This window comes from Leptodactylus fuscus, chromosome 5 (assembly GCF_031893055.1).
Source record: "Leptodactylus fuscus isolate aLepFus1 chromosome 5, aLepFus1.hap2, whole genome shotgun sequence".
NCBI lineage: Eukaryota > Metazoa > Chordata > Amphibia > Anura > Leptodactylidae > Leptodactylus > Leptodactylus fuscus.
Window position 1 is genome coordinate 34084172 of NC_134269.1, and position 17269 is coordinate 34101440.

At 44.6% G+C, this 17269-nt stretch overlaps 1 protein-coding gene across 6 annotated transcripts in view; it reads left to right on the plus strand.

Moving 5' to 3' along the window:
• The window catches only part of LOC142202638 (cAMP-dependent protein kinase catalytic subunit alpha), a 47865-nt gene that overhangs the window by 12838 nt on the left and 17758 nt on the right, over positions 1-17269 (plus strand). The window contains exon 1 of one of the 6 annotated variants that reach the window (XM_075272866.1): positions 5732-6377. The exons of the other annotated variants lie outside the window; for them this stretch is intronic. Coding sequence (XP_075128967.1) covers positions 6230-6377 — 148 coding nt within the window. The 5' untranslated portion in view covers positions 5732-6229. Of the gene's footprint in view, positions 1-5731; positions 6378-17269 lie in introns of those variants that run through there. 6 annotated transcript variants of the gene reach the window in all.

Genomic DNA, 17269 nt, shown 5'->3' on the forward strand with positions numbered 1-17269 from the left:
TGTGCATTTGATCACGATCGCTCCCAACTTATCTGAATGAAGGATATTATTATTATTAATAATCAATATGTAATTTTTAATTTTTTAATAAATCAAACCCTGCCAGTCATCTGATCTAATTCTGATCAGCAGAGTGCGTACAATACCCCCACCCTAACTTACTTTATTAATGCTTACACCCCCCCCCCCCCCCCAACTCCATTGCATTGCCCTCTAATATGACCCTGCATGGGGACATCTTATCAATCTCTGCGCACAAACCTTGTAAACCTGGCAAATGTACAAATGTAGCATGCCTTGTTTTGCCATCACAATGTCTTCCTCTGTATGTCGTGCTGACTGTTTCTTTTAACCAGAGATGAAGCGTCATTGGTTGAACTGACTACGTAAAAGTATGAATTTGTCACGGCTGTGACAACATGAAACTCTCGGGTAGTGAAGCAGTTAACGCAGCCCAGTTGGTTGGTGCCGAGACGCTCCTGTGCGAGTCTGCAGAATGTCAAGGATTCTCTCTGTAATGTAAACTTCCAATAATCCCTGGAATATAGGGAGCAGCGGCGGTACAACACATTGTACTTACTGATAGCCGGCGTGATTTACGGATAATTCCAGTTATGTAGAGGACATCAGATATGGGAACGCAGATTCCCGAAATGAAGGGGCAGAGGATTGCTGTAGGATAGGGGGAGGGGGGTCTCACTATTCAGTCCCTTCACATGGTGGAATTTGAGGTGGATTCTGCCTCAAAATCCGCTCCAAATCCTCCCGGAAACTGTAGGACTAAATTGACAATCGGGCATTACTATTCTCCTTGTCAAAGGGGCGTGTCCCTACACCGTTTAATACGATCAGATTGGACAGTGTCAAAGAGTATAGGACACACCCCCAACTGGTAACTGGTGCTGTATATTCTGACCCCTGGTGACATTGCGGAGGAGTCAATAAGACCAGTATATGGTACGCCAGTCTTGATATCCCCTGTTCCATCATTGGGTGCACTTAATCCCTTATCAGACTGTACCTCTTCATGACCTAGTTGCTTCCCCAAGCTCTTTGCACCTAGACAGCTGACCCAGGGTTGCTGTAGATTCTGCCAATTAATCAATATAGTGCGAGCGGTGACTCCCACCCACTTTCAGAAAAATGGCGATACAGCACAAAAACACTACTGGTGACTATTTTAGTAGAAAAAAGTATTATAGTTTGCCACTTTTGTGGCGTAAAGGGTTTGCTGAACCCCACACACTCCATTGTGTTTATACAAAGCTACTGGTCTGAGCAGTGCTGCAGTGTAAAGCGCAAGGGATGAACTTTGGCGCACCCTGAGACAAAACAAATGGATTTTAGACTGGCTCAGATCAAGTAGACAATGTAGGTCAGCTAGGGTCGGTGAGGGACATTTATCAAGTCCTACACTGAAGTTTAGCTTATTTGTGCAAAACTTCCATAGGCTAGGTCATCCATTGAAGATCGGCAAGAGTTTGGCCTAGGGCTGGGCGACCTTAATTGGGCCTCAGCAGTCACGTGGCATCCTGGGATGTAGATGCAAGTGTTGCAACGCTGCGAAACCCACATAACTGCTGATGTCCAATCACAGGCCTCAGCAGCTCCAGAGTCAGAAGAGGACAGGGAGCGTTGCGGGAGCCCAGGAGAGGGGAGTAGCACTGCTTTATATGTTTGTTACCTCCCCTGGACTTCCACTGCTTATACTCTGGGGTCTATAGAGACTTCACAGTATAATGATGGCAGATTCGGTCCGAATGTGTTCAGTCCTAACAAAACTGAAGGTAGAACCTAACCAATAACGTAATCGAACCGAAATAACCAACTTGTACTTGTGATGGGTGAACATGACATCACATGGGCTGTGAAGTGCCGCATCTATTTCATACAGCTGATCCAATGGGGTTCCGAGTGTCAGACCCCCACAGATCTTCAGCTGATGACCTAGGTCATCCATTAAAAAAAGTCCTGGAAAACCCCTTTAAATTTGGCACAAATGAAGGTTACATAGAGCGAATAAGTAGCCAATAGTGAAGACAGCACAAGGCAGGTAAGTATTGTGCAGTGTTATATCTACATGCAGTACAGATATAACTGCGTTGTGTAACAGATATTACATTACAGTGACAAACCCGACTCTGCTACAACTATAGCACTAAAATTGAGATGGGGGAAAAGAATGAGGCTTGAACTGCGACTAAGTGCACTAACCTGTGCTGTAGCGCTGTATAGTCACTTATAGGCTTCAGCGTAACCTGATTTAACCCTTTCTCGTGCCATCTAATTATATATAGATAGAAGACAGTGTCCTGATCCTAGGTAAGAGTGGCGGGCGGGCAATGTGGGCATGTTGTAATCTGCAGGGTGTCAGCTGGATGAGACCAGGAATGAAATCCAGGCCTGTGATAGAGGAAGGCGCACTGTTGTTTGTGTGTACACAGCACCTGACCTCGGTGCCCCTGGGCGTGGTTGATTCCAGTTAACGCCAACTATAAATCAAGCACCCCTTGTCTGACAATCCACTTCTAACTGGCAGGGTTGGAAATTTCCACAGTTAAAAGTTCCACTAGGTGGCGCTGTGGTATAAGTGCGAAATCGGCACCCGGGTTACACTCCGAAAGTCAAAGTTTTACATAATGTTGATGGTGTCCATGTAGTAAAGCTATGTTTAGAATAAAGGCCCATTGGACGCCCATATTGCTGCATCAGTGAGGTCTCCTAACCCCCGTTTTCCTGCTTCACATCTACAGGAGTAGATACAGAGATGCAGTATAGAGGATGTATGGCGGGGGTCCTCACACTGCTGAGCTGCTTTAGTTGTCATTGTGTTTGCCTGAGACCCCACCATAATGTTTGAGTACTTCCTCAAACCGCTTCCTGAATCTCAGCTGAATCCTGCAAGTATGAATTGGGGTCCACACATTAGGTCACAGTAGAGTCCATAGCGCTGTACTGTCAGAGGGGGCGATGTCGCTGAGCGGTGAGGAACGCCCCTCCAGTACTAGTCTATGGACAAGTATTGTCGGGAGTGGGGGGCGTTCCTCAGCGTCATCGCTGGGTGATAAGGAGCGCCCCCTCTGACAGTACAGCGCTATAGACTCTACTGTGAGCACCGATCGCTCTTCACCGAGGGGCAGAGAATGGAAAAGCCGATAGCGCACTGAATTCAGCAGTGTATTACACCGCATGTGCCCAAGGACGTGAAAGGTCCTCTTTAAGGCGCACCTTTCATGACCTTTGACCTTGGTGGTTTTATATACTGCTAGATAGCTAAAATAGTGCAAATAACTTTGCCGTTATGTTCATCAGTGACAGAGATATCGGTGCCGTTAGTTTTGCACTGTCGGCTTTCTTGTGGTAAATAATACCGCCGATGTCAGAGGACATGAAAGATCCTCTTGTTTAAAATAAATTAAATAAATAAATTTAAAAAATGCTGCAAAATCTGCATCAAAAAACGCAGCTTAGGTTGTGTGACCTGAAAATAATAGAGATGGGGCTCGCTGTACGTTCTCTCCTAAGTTAGACTCTGATATTGTGACATCTGGTGGGCCACAGGTAGCAGACCACTGCATTACATGGTAACTACCCATAGGTGGCAGTGGAGAGCTGTTCTAGCATTCATTTAGTCTGTTATCCTGTTTGCTGTGCTATTGATACAATATAATAGAGCGCGCACCAACCTGTGCTCCAATTTGTGCCCTTTTCCAGCCCAGATTTGGATAGGGGTGCTCCTAAGATTATGGTTCAGTCCTGCAGATGCTAGTCCCTATAGCATCCTGACCTTGGTTTCTCATACTTGTGAAGGGTCTCTCTGGAGCAGAAGTCTTGTATTGGGGGGTGGGGGGAGTTATGTGTGTGTACAGTACGTCCATGGACATGCGATGGGTTCCTAGAGATTGGTGTACGTTCTGTGCTCCTAAACTAATAAAATGCACCCACTTCACTTCAAATCCATAGCCGTTCCCTGGCTCTGCCCACTTGCCTGCTGACAGCTATACACATATGCAGACTCAAAAATTGGATTACTTTTTTGGCTTGTCTGAAAGTCCTTTACAGAGAATTTTTCTTATAAGGGGCGCCCTGTTACTTTGCCTCGCTGGGGTCCTGCAGTTGAACATCTGCATGGAGTTAGTATTTTATCCCATGTTTGCTTGTGTTTCCTCCGGATACTAAAGTTTCCCACCACATCCCAGAAGGACACTGATAGGTTAATAATCTTCCTCTAAAATTAGCTGTAGTCTGGGTTACATTGTGAGACGGAGCAGTTGCACGCACATGGTCACCCTCCATTATAGTCCTCCATAGCCTGCAATGGGCAGTGCCCAGGCCCCGAGCAGCAGGGGTTAGGACATTGGCTGCGTGGCTTGTATTCCTTTGGATGAAGAGAGACCTGCTTGTTCACCTGTGCACCACTGTGACATTGACAAGGTCATCACCAGGGTCTTGTCCTACCTCCATGCAGGTTGGATGAGTGACCTGAGGATACTCCTGGGGACTGTTCCATGTCTTAGATGTGATCCAGCAGATAGTAGACTCTTGTGAGGATGCTATACCTCTCCGGTGTATCATATGGCAGGTGAACAAGTGGCCACGGGTAAGGCAGCAGAGGTAGAGGATCTAAGCTGTAAAGATCTGATGAAGAATTCATCCCCTAATCATTCTAGTTGGGGTGTACTCACCTTTTAGGAAATCCCGTTTCTTACTCCGACGACTGAGACGCTGCAGAATAGAGCAGTGAAATCCTGTGTGGTCCCTCTGCGCTCCTTGTAGGTTTTCTGTGGATACAGCGAGGCCTTCACATGTATGTCTGTGTATAGAACATGTAGTACCAGTCGGTGCAGGGAGATAAGAGAGCAGACACCTGGCAGGAAGACAGCTGGCGGACCCTGCGCGGGCCAGATACTCGCTGCCTCAAGTGCATTTTCTTCATCTGATTTCATTTTTGGTCACTGATTTTTGTGCCATGTGTCAGCCATCTCCAACCTGCTGCTCTCTATCTGTTGGAGGACTACAACACCCAGCATGCCCTGAGCGTTTCTGCTTATAATAGCATGCTGGGGGTGCAGTTTTGCAACAGCCAAGGAATCCCAAGATGGAGATCACTGCTGTGTTATCCATGTCCCATCTAGTTGTCTGCTCTTCTGTAAGCTTTGCCTTGTCATCCATCTCTTGGCTGTCCTGGAGTGACCACACCTTAGTCTTGTACGGTTTCACCCATTATCCCTCTATTTGTACATTTGTCTCCCCCTCTAAATGTATTGAAGCCCCTTCCCTTTTTGTTTACACATGATTATTTTTTTTACCATCCATTTATGTTGTGGTGTTGAGTTTCCATTGTAGCGTTACACCTGGTTCCTCCATCTTTTGGTGGATCTTTCACCGCTTTCCTGTAGAGTTGTACAATACATCTGTTGGAAAGTTCTCATCTTTCTCCAAGCATGGTCCACCCACCTTCATCCGCAGCTTCTCCGCACTTCCTCGAATCTCTAGGCATTGTGTTTTTTTAATGGCTGACATCCCCGACCCCTCTCTTGGCATTTTGTTTTCTCCTTCATCTTTGACCTGCCCCCTCCTCCATTCCTTTGTCCAGTCTTCGGCCTCTCACCTTTCCTTTGTCTTTGCTCACCACATTGCTTCTTCAAGTTCTCTCCCTCCTCTCCCCGTTCCAGGTCATTCTCTCCTCCCCTTTGTTTTTATCAAGACTGCCCCTCCACCCCCTGTCAACAAGAGAGACCTGCAGCCAGCTGATAAGAGGGCAAGCACTCTCTGGGTTTCTTTTGCCTGGCACTCTCATAGCACACTCTCTGCAGGCTGGTGCATCTGTCTCTCCGTGTCGTGTCTTGTCTCCTCCTGTCTCGCATGCTTGGTGTATTGCTCCTGTAGCATTCACTTTGCCCTGCAGCTTCTTCATTGAAGTGCACTCCCTCCCTGCCTACCTCTCCCTAATTCTTGACATGATCTTTCTCTTCTCGCTCTCTGTTACTTGCTGCCCTCTCCTCCATGGTACTCTTTTCTCCCTAATTTCTTTTTACCATGCCTGCCCACCATACCCCCCTCTGTAAACCCGCCGTCCCTCTCCAGCTCCCCATTTTCTTACAAGTTGTCTTGCTTTGCCACTAACACTTTGCTTGAGAACCTGTCTGTTCCCTCAGTCTACCTTTCCTCCCTCTCGTCTGAATGTCAGGCCATCTGTACTAGCCTTCACTTGAGTTGTGGCCCCAGGATGTCGGCTCTGCAGAAGTTGGAGAGCTTTGCCTCGCGGGTCTTCAGCCGTGGACCCCGCAGTCCAGCTCCGGGGAGGGAACCGGCGCCCCCCAGCAGTCCTCAGCCGCCCAGCCTGCCTAGCAACGTACTGAGCTGGGATCGGGAGAGTGAGTGTGCGCGATGCTCTGCGGGGTAGGGAGCCATGACTGACTGCGCAGTGCTCTTCCTTCGGAGTTTGGGAGCTTAGTTTTTATTATTTGCATAAATGTCATGGGGCAAAGGCGTAATGTTCTGCAAGATAAAATCGTTGGTATTGTGCAACGCTCTGCCTGGAGTGCAGTAACGCTTTCTGAAAGGTTATAATGTTCTGCTTGTGTCCATGTTAGCAGTATGACATTGTTTTAATCACTTGTGACAGTCTGCGGAGTGCTCGGTGTACGCTTGTGTCATGCAACGCTCTGCCTTACTTTTTCTTTACAGACACCCTGTATTGTCCTAGCATGCCTGCAGCTCCAGTACGCAATGCTCTGCATGCCGCTGTTATCTCGCCCTCTTAATGTTTAGTTAAAATAACTTTCTGTTTGTGCAATGCTCTGCAATCTGTAGTCACATGTTGCTGTGCGATGTTCTGTAGCTTAATCTTACATTGCAGCTTCCTGTATAGCTCTACTGGGGTTTTTATCTGTGTGTGTGTGTGTGTTTGACCAGTGTCACAATGTCACCCTGTACAGTGAGGACACGTTGGATTTAGTGCAGAACGAATGACTTTACTTTGCCTTGTAAAACCCCTTCACGCCCTGACCCTGGATGGGCACATCTGCCTTAACCGGTTTGGCTGTGCCGCCACCAGGTGTGGCTATAGCCTGAAAGGCTGGCGTTTATTCTTATGTAATCCAATTGCTTAATATAGTGTTGCCATCTCGCTGCTAGCATGAACAGGGCCATGGTTGTCAGAGCTGCGTCGCCGATGTCGGCATGCTTTGTGAAGTTTGCATCGCTTCAGGGGTTAAGCGGCCCCACTGCCAGTGTCACCTTGTAGGACCTTGTGGAAGGAATTTGTGGAAGGTTCTTATCTCCAGGTACACGGAGCTTTCTGGCTTTAGCTTATGGACATGTTCCTGGAGCCTGTTAGACCCGTCCAGGAGTCCAGCCGAATTTTTAGAAGCATTTGGCAGTACAAACTTCCATAGAAGTCAGTAGACCAATGAAGTTAGGCCTCGATATTTTAGGCTTTGTCATTCTTGGTTCCATCACCTCGTGCTTATGATGATTTAGTCCTTGGGTATGTCCATACAACTCTAATTGTCGTAGCAGATTGACGTATGTGTGGACAAGAAACTTTAGGAGCCAGTTGTCTCGTTGTTGGAGCCAATTTTAGTTGCCCAGCAATAAGCTTAATCTTGAAACGTGTGGCATCTAGTGGAAAGTTTTGGCACCACTTCCTACAGAACAATACAAAGGAACTAGAGTCCGGCAGATCTGTGCGATACCTAAAGGATTAGAAAACATGGCCGGCTTCATCTTAGGAAGTGACATCACGTCCGCTAGTCACGTGGCCATGCTGCCGTTCAGTCTCATTCATTCGAGTGTAGTATGTCATGTGACCAATGAATGTGAGGTCACTTCCTGAGAACAAGGAAGAAGCCATGTTTTCCAAACCCTTTAAGGGGCTTCTCTCCACAATAAACCCTTCTCATATGTCTTGTTAGGCAGGATAGAGAGCCATTAAAGGGGAATGCCTTCCAAACCGGTAACACTGCCATGTAGGTTCCTGTAATAGTAACAGAAACTTACCTTGTGGCCACAAACCACTGAAGCAATGCAGCAGAGACTGATCATTTTATGGATATATGCATCAGTCGAGGGGCCTGATTTGCTAGATTTGTCCTATAGACAGTTGCTAATGTTCCGATTCTTCTCGGGACTCGCTGCCCAGTCTATCCCTTTGGCCATGACTGACATTTTCAGCCTTTGTCTGCTTCACAGCTGTCGTAGGCACATGTGCAAATTCAGACCCCGCCTCCAAAGCACTTGCCTGCTAATTTGCATATCCATAAAATGATCATTCTCTCTGCTTTGCTTCGTCGGCTGGTGACCGCAAAGGTTTCCGCTCCTCTTTAAGGCTCCTATACTGCATTGGTATTGGTTAGGGAGGCACTGTGGACCTGACGGACACCTAAGGTCCCATGCCTTATTATTGAGGGGACCAGGGACTAAATATAGGACAACAAGAAAATAATAGTATGACTATAGCTCACCATTCCAGATGAAAATCTTCAGGTCAGTTTTAAAGTTCTGGCGCTAGTGCTACAGGGAATAAAGGGTGGTTTCCCTCTGACATTTATGGAGAATATTTGCAATGTCTCATAAACACAGGTTGTCTTTCTTGGACCTGCACATGCGTGTACAGTGCTTGGCTCCCAACCCACCTGGTGGAGAAGGAATGGAGAAGTGGCCTTGTGACTCTCTACACTTCCCTTTTATAGGAATTGAGAAAACCAGTTAAAGGGAATGTGTCAGGGCGATTTGGGACACTAAACCCCTGGTCCGTAAGAGCCTGTGCGTGGTTTAGAGTCCTAAATTGCCCTGTAATAAAGCCATCCATGTCTACAATAAAAATGAATAAATCTTTATACTCACCCTGCCCTGTAACCCTTCACCTCCGCTTCAGTCCGCACTCCCCCCTCTACCCCTGGCACTTGCGCAGTGAAGATGGGAACACCAGAGAGGAGTCCAGCGAGACTTATCAGACTCCTCTCTAGGTAAGTATAAAGATTTATCAATTATTATTTTTTTATTAAGTTGCAGGCTTGGACGGTTTTTAAAAAGGGCGATTTGGGACACTAAACCCTACCCTATAAGGATCCGTGGATGGTTTAGTGTCTCAAGTCGACCTGACATGTCCCTTTAAGCTCATAATGGTTTTCCATGTTATGTCTAGACTAGGGTTGAGTGATCGTGTTTGGAAAAGATCAGACCGATCAGCGATCAAGAAAATTTCACGATCGCGATTGGAATTCCGAACACGATCTTTTTAGGTGGGATCGAGATCTGTGATTATTTCCCACAATGCTTTTCTACTGGCCAAGCATTGTGGGAAAAGCTAACAATGTTAGCCTTCACACTGAGTATACACTCCGCTCATTCTGAGCGGATTGTATACTCAGTGTGAAGGCTCTGCTGCGGTTCCATAGGAATGAATGGAAGCAGCTGGCACACAGCCTTAACCCCCTGCGTGCCGGCTGCGTCCATTCATTCTAATGGGAGACTAGCTAACATCTGTAGTAGCTACTTACCTGCAGAGATGGCTGGTCCGGTGCCCGGTGTTCTCGTTCTTCTGCTCCCGCCAGGTTAGTGTTAAAGAGCTAGGAAGAAGGCGAGGCTTGTGACTTAGGAGAGTGTGGGTGGGTACAGGGCGGGGAGGCGTGACGTGTCCTCTCCCAGAACCCGCCCACAATCTCCTAACCTGGCAGGGAGGGGGCAGCAAGGTGAAGAAGAACGAGAACACCGGGCACCGGACCAGCCATCTCTGCAGGCAAGTGGACACCACGGGGGACTAAGTAGCCACAGGATTAAAAAAAAATCCTCTGGCCTCTTAGTGATTAAAAAAAAATTACTACACAGCATGGATTCTAACAATTAAAGCGTTCAATTGTTAGATTCCATGCTGTATAGTGAATAGGATTGTTTTTAAAATCCAATCTCCGATTAGTAAAAAAAAATCCCATTGACTTGCATTGGGATTGGAATTGGGATTGAGATCGGGTTCGAATGAAAAATGATCGGAAATCGGATTTCAAAATTGATCCTGAAAAGTCAAGGTCGGCTCAACCCTAGTCTAGATACAATGTCAGGACACCAGGTAGGTCCGAGGTCCCCCTTTTCCATATAGGCTGATATCACATAAACTTCCATGGCGTGAATGTCTTATGTGACCTTTAGGTCTAATAGTGATTTTGGAAATCGGCGCACCTAACTTGATTTTTCACACTGATGGCCCAGCCACAGGTTATCAGTATGTGATCTGTGCAGTGCCGCTCCTATTACTTTTAATAATCGGGTTCAGGATATTGCAGCCACATTGGACAATATTGTCTGTGTATCCCTTTTTTTTAAGTGTGTATGTTCTGATCTTTCAGTCATTTACTCAGCACCTCTTTCTGCCCTCCAGCAGTGAATTCTGCAGAGTGCACATTTTTTGGTTGCCTAGAAAACCCTCAATGTCCTGCCTGGGTGACTATAACATATACATGTTGCTGCACGTGAAGGTGCTGACGGGATGTATTTTGTAACTACCATGCGTTACATCCCCAAAATGTGTGTCCAGCCTTAGGGATAGTTCACACGGGGAGTGGAAGAGCGGATTTTGGCACCGAGAGTGATGTGGAGAGCCGCATCACTCTCGGGCCAAAATTTGCCTGTTGCGGCTTCCGACAGTCGCAGCTTCCCTCTTTGGAGTAGCCTCAAATGAATGGGCCGACTCCGGAGGTTGCTGCAGAGAGGCAAACACAAATCCAGAATCCACCTAAAGAAAGGGCAGCTCGCTTCTTTTTTCCATGAGCGCCAAGTAGCCTGGCGGTCTCCATAGACCACCATTGTGAGGGGGTGGATTATGATGTGGATTCCGCGCCATAATCTGCCCCCTCTGTGCCCGTGTGAACTAGCCCATCGTGTCCATGACCTATCTTCAGTATAGGTGGGGGGTTCAATAGCCGGGATCAGGGCTGCAGTCTTTTCATTGAATACCAAGCACAGTGCCTACATTTGTTTGGTATTGCAACTAAGCCCCATTCACTCAAATGGGACTGAACTGCTGTTGTCGTGTTGTCAGTGCCTTGGTCTCTTTTAAGTAGCTGATCGGTGAGGTCCCAGGTGCCAGACCTGCATTTAAAGGGATTGTACCGTTAGGGTAAGTTCACACAGGGTTTTTAGGTGAGGACTTTGAGACAGTATCCGCCTCAAAATCCTGACCAAAATGATGTCTCCCATTGAAATCAATGGGAGCCAGTCAGTTCTTTTTTTCCTGAGCTCCTGGAAAAAGAAGTGAGATGCTCGTTCTTCAGGCGGATTCGCCTCGCGTCATCTATCTGAAGACACTCCCTCCCGACTAGGCCCATTCATTTGTGCCTAATCCAGAGCGGAGTGTGTGACTGGATGCTGATGCAGTGCATCGGCATCCAGGCACAGCTACCCGTATTTTGGTCCGGAACCTGAAGCGGCCTCCACCTCAGGTTCCGGTCCATAAAACCCCGTGTGAACTTACAGGACGCAGGATGGGGTATAAGTGTCAGATCGCTGGGGTCTGCTGCCTGGACCCAAAGCAATGAGGAGATCAGGGGACTGACTGGCACTCCATTCACAGCTATAAGAATGACAGACTTTAGTCTTTGGCATAATCCGCAGTCCCATAGCAGTGGAAAGAACTTCAGTCATACAACAGGAGTGTGGAAAGGACCAGTGGGTGCATATATATAAAAACTAAATAAAACCCTTTACACTTGCCTAGAGATGAGTCTTATTGGACTCTTCCCTAATGTGCCCAGCGCCTGTGCAGATCTTCTTTGAAGCCAGGGAGTATACCTCATCTTCATGTTGTGCGTGCCCAAGGTCCGTCTCATACACACTGAAGCTGAGATGTACTGCCATACAAAATTGTGTCCCACTGTAATACTATAGGTGTGCAAACATGAACCAGATTTATTTTCCAGCATCAGCCACTGTGATATTTTTTTTGCGTTTTTCATCTATAGTCTAAGATCACACTGTCCATTAGGGAAGATCAGCAAATCTGTGCCATTGTTTAGTCAAAATGGTAATAATAATAACAACAACAATACATTTCACATCGTATAAGGTGATGTCATTAAAGGGATCCTATCATTGAATACCCTTTTTTTTCTGACTATCACGTAGGAGTAGCCTTAAGAAAGGCGATTCTTCTCCTACCTTTAGACGTCTTCTCCGCGCCACCGGCACTGCAGCGAGCTGCTTCCATCTATATCCCCTATGTACAGATTCAGGAAGCTATATTAGTCCAGGGTGGCTATTAGCCCCCCCAGGATATACTTATCTGTACTGGTAGCCTCAGCTTTCTATTACATTGTATGCTTGTTCTATGTAAAGAAGACCCCCACCCATGTTGGTTTTACATGTGACAGCAGGGATACTCCTCTTGCTGACTGTTATCCCTTCACTCCAGCTTTATGTTGTCGGGGGAAAATCATAATACCCCAGAGATATGCTGTCTGTAAAGGAAAATTAATTAACAGGCCAAGATCGGCCTCCGCCATCTTAGCCTGGAGAACCACAAGACACATGGTGGTCGTGTATCAAAATGGATTCTACTTTAATGGTGGCTAGAACAAAGTATATATCACATGGCATAGACAGAACAGGATTGGCTAGTAGAATTAGCATACATCTATTGGTGGAGAAGTTTGTAACAATAGCCCTGATGCATATCTATTGGATAAGAAACTGGAGAGAGGACACACCCCCCTGAGGGCTGGCTTTACTCTAAAATGGAGTCTTGTGAGCACATGGTAGCCGCATGTATCAATCAAAATGGCAGCCATCAGCACATGTCTCAAATACACATCCTAGATGTCTATCTCATGGTATTCTAAAGACAATAGACATCCTTGTTGGAGACAATTAACTTAATTACCCTTCTCTTGTCCCTTTATCTTAAAAAGGGTCTTTGGTCTTTGATCCTTTCCTAACAATGCCCGTGGTTCCTGCCGAACTGTCTCCATTTTAATTAGTTTCTTTGTAAGATAGCATCACCCAATACACAGAGCATAGTATTTACATAACCAGTCTGGCAAGATCCAAACTGCATCTCTCTGGGAGAGAGAGATGGACAGATAGAACCATCTCAGCCCCCACCTCTATACACAATTTTTCATAAGATATTATTGTTCCCCCACAATTCCCCCATTAAGACATTTATTATTTTTCATATCAGATGAGTACGTTCACTTAGTTCCCTAAATGCCAGCCCTGCTGGATTCCCCATCTGATATTTTTTTTTATAAATGTCTACCACTTATATCTATCTTTATCATAACATCTATTAAAACATATCAAAATTAACTTGAAAGAAAATACTATATACACAATATGCCCATGGCAATTTGTACAATGTTTTGCCATATCCCCATTATCCTTTTAGGAAAGCAAAACAAAAAAAAACAAACAAATAATGTCCATTTCTTCATTCCTGCCGTGATTCAGGAATCTTTGTATAATGGGAAGCAGGTATCCTCCAATTTGACGGAGGTGGCAGTTGTCATCAGCACTTAGGAGGGGCCGTCTTTCTGATATGTCTTTTCACTATCACCCAATCACCACCTGCAAGCTATGTGCTCCTGGAAAAAATCAAAAGATCAAACAGGGTCTAGAATAGAAGAAAACGCCTGTTCATGTGTTACTTTCAGTCTTTGACACAAGTTCTGGACATAGCTGGCAGTACTTATCATACTTAAGTTGTGAAGTCTGGGGAAAATACAACCCTTAGTCTAAGCACCCTTCCATAAAGCACCTTGAATGGTGACAGACCTGTCTTAGTATTAGGAGTGGTTCCTACTGAGTATAATGCTACAGACTCTGGCCTGGGCCTTCCTGTCTCTGCCATGGCCCTTTAGATTTTTAACTTTAGTGTGCACTTGAACCTTTTCTACTTTGCCTGAACTCTGCTCAATCCCCAATACATACAATATTTTATTCATTATTTCACCTGTGACATGTGTACCTCTATCAGACTCTATCCTCTCAGGTATCCCCAATCTACACACAAGCTCAGATATCAATTTCTTGGCAGTTACCTGCGTCGTTGCTCGGCTGATCCAACCTGAGACCAAATCTACACAGACCAACACATTTGTACATTGTAGATTCAGGCAATTGTATGTAATGGATACAGGGATTTTGGTGTGCATGCAATGTGTCTTAACTACCTGTCCTGGATTGTGTAGAGCACCTATGTGACATGCTTTTACGTGATTCCCTGCAGCCCTTCCAACCTGAGGCAAACTATAGTTTACCCACTAATGACTCCATGGCATTTCAAGAGGCATGCACCTTACCGTGGGCCAAACCAGCCATTTGGGGGTACACTGATTTATCCCCCATTTTCACATTCCTTCACATTCTCTGGCACCAGCCTTTGTCCATTTCTCAATTTCCTCACCAGTCACCTTAGAGTACAGCCCCTTAGGGTCTGCTATTTTTCTCACCTGGTTGAGACCCTTCCATGGTGGTAGCACCGCTGCTCAATCAGCCTTCTCATTTCCAATACTCTCAGGGTCTCTTCCCTTTGTGTGAGCTCTGACTTTCACAATTGCCAACTGCTTACGGAGCAATATGGCCATATCTCAACTGACTTACTAAGTTTCCATTCTTAATTGGTTCGCCCTGTGCCGTCAGGAAGTTCCTGGACCTCCATATTGGACCATAACCATGTGCAATGCCAAACGCATACCTGGAGTCAGTGTAAATGTTTGCTGTGCTATCAGGCGTCTATAAGGTCAGCCTCTTATACTGACATGTGTGGTGGAAGGGCTTCTTATACTATGGTGTCATGTATAATGACTACAGCATGCCCTGTATTCAAATTTGCCTTTTTCTGTTAGGTACCTGGAACCGTCCACAAACATCTCATAGTCAGGATTCTCCAATGGGGCATCAGTGACATGACTGAAGCCGCCTCTTCTGAGAGGGAGTTTAAAAATATCTCATCTACTAATATCTCATCATCTACTCCCCTTTGAATCATGAACTCCTACTGGTATAAGAGTTGCAGGATTCAAAAGTCAAATAACGCTGAAATGAGATGTTTTGAGGAGGATTGTAGAGCAAATTCCATGTTACTCTATCTTGCCAAAGAAATATGACATCTGTCTATCTGTGTGAGGATTGCCTTACCACCGTTCTGATAGAGGAAAACACATCAGGTTCAGGTCTGTCTATCTGTAGCACAAAAAAATTAAAATTATCAACATATCACAATAATATTCACTTAATTTCCCATAAAACATTTGCCTAATCTTTTAATACTCTGCCTATTTCTGGCAGTGTCACATCCCCTATCACTTCTCTTGACTCTTTTTAGTTAAGGTGACAATAAGAGACACTTCTAATTAGATTTCCAGTGTCTCACTTTAAGCTATACAGGGCAATACAATACTCTATTTGCCCTTTAGCCATTATACAATAGGACTTTTGAGACCTAATTAAGACACTAATTAAGACATTCTGTTGTTTGAGGGTCCAGCCATTGTAAGTGGCTGGCTGGCTAAAACTTGCCAAACCTGTATTCAGACTTATTTATACAATCCTAAGTAAATTCAATTCTCTACAACTCCTAATTATTCCAGAATTACAACTAATTCATTAAATGCTCAAAATATATCAGCAGAGAAGGCAAAAACTTTATGGGATCAATCTATCTTCCCCTCCCCCATCATAACAAGAATTTATACACAAAAACACATTACAGAGCAGATATCCGAGTGCCTTCTGATCTACTTAGTCAGATGTCTATCACCTTGTAGCAAACAATGCCGCAGAAATACCACTTTTGTTTTGTAAAACTACGATTTATCTTTACCTGCGTGTACATATTAAGATAGCTCACATGCATTGCCTACCCCTTTATGGTGCCTAATCCCATATCAGAAGGATCAATCTGAATAGAAATGATCAATAACATTTTACAAGTATTCGATACAACTTTTTCACAAAATAATTCCCAATTGTTAACATTCATGGGTTTATAGTATAAACTCATAACCAATAAACACTGAGTACCTAGTACATGTACATGGTATATCAAGTACATCTCATATTCACCAGAAGACATATATATATATATTCAACGATGGAAAAGAACTCATATCTACTTGTCACCCCCTCTGTGGGACTATCAGCATTCAATTTCTTCATCTGCTCCCTGTGGAGTCTAAAAATGTAACAATATAAACATGAACAAACAGAGCATGTGCATATAGCAATACATGTAACACATATGGGCCCATTCATATACATACATGCAAACTTCACACTGGAGCTCCAGACACACACACATCCATTAAATCATAAAGAACTTGTCAAATTTTCTTATTTTCCTACAAATAATCACAGAGTTAGTTATAATTCCTGCACAGCTCAATATTGAAGAAAAATAAACAAAACATGTGATTTAGATGCCTTCGTCTTCTCCTCAATGTGTATATCACTGGAAAATAAACATAATGATGATTATCTAAAATTTATGACATTAATCCAATTCTAAAGACATTAAATATGATTTAAACAGCCAATACTGATACCAACATTACATATTAATATCTTTGTGCAGTTTTTGAATATGTCTATGGCAAACCCCTCTCTTCTAATTACCACAGATGTTCAGAACCTTTTAAACTATATTTGAGGTTTCGCCTTAAGGGCCAACTGCCAGAATTTTAACATTTTTCTTTCTGAGATTCCAATCAAAGTTTTTACCACTGTTACACAAGGTTTAAAAATCAAATACTGGCATTTCTAAAAACAGCTTAAATTATACAGTTACAAATTGTTAAACCATATATTCATAATTCTCCATACATTATACCAATGATGTTACATCGTATCACTCATAGCTAAAATCTTAGCTAACTGCCGTGTCTCCCCTCCCCCCTTCTTGCTACCAAACCTGTATACCATGATACCTCTGCTGTGGATATATACGAGTCACACTGGGGGGAGGGGCCTGACCTTCATCATCACTCACATGGCACTAACAACACAATGCCATGTGCAGAATGCATTGATCTTTTAACTGGACTGAGTGTGTGTCCACTATGCATTTCCTTACACTAAGGAAAATATACAAACACTGAATACCTTATTTCTGTAACCATTCCTTACTTATTTTGTTTTTCCAACTATCCAACATCTTATCAGCAGTTTCTCACCTCCATTTCTAACTGCTCTTTCCTTAAACTATCTTTTGGGTTGATTTCCATACTGGCTGACTCTGCACTCCCCCCATTCTGTTCTTCAATCAGAGCTTATT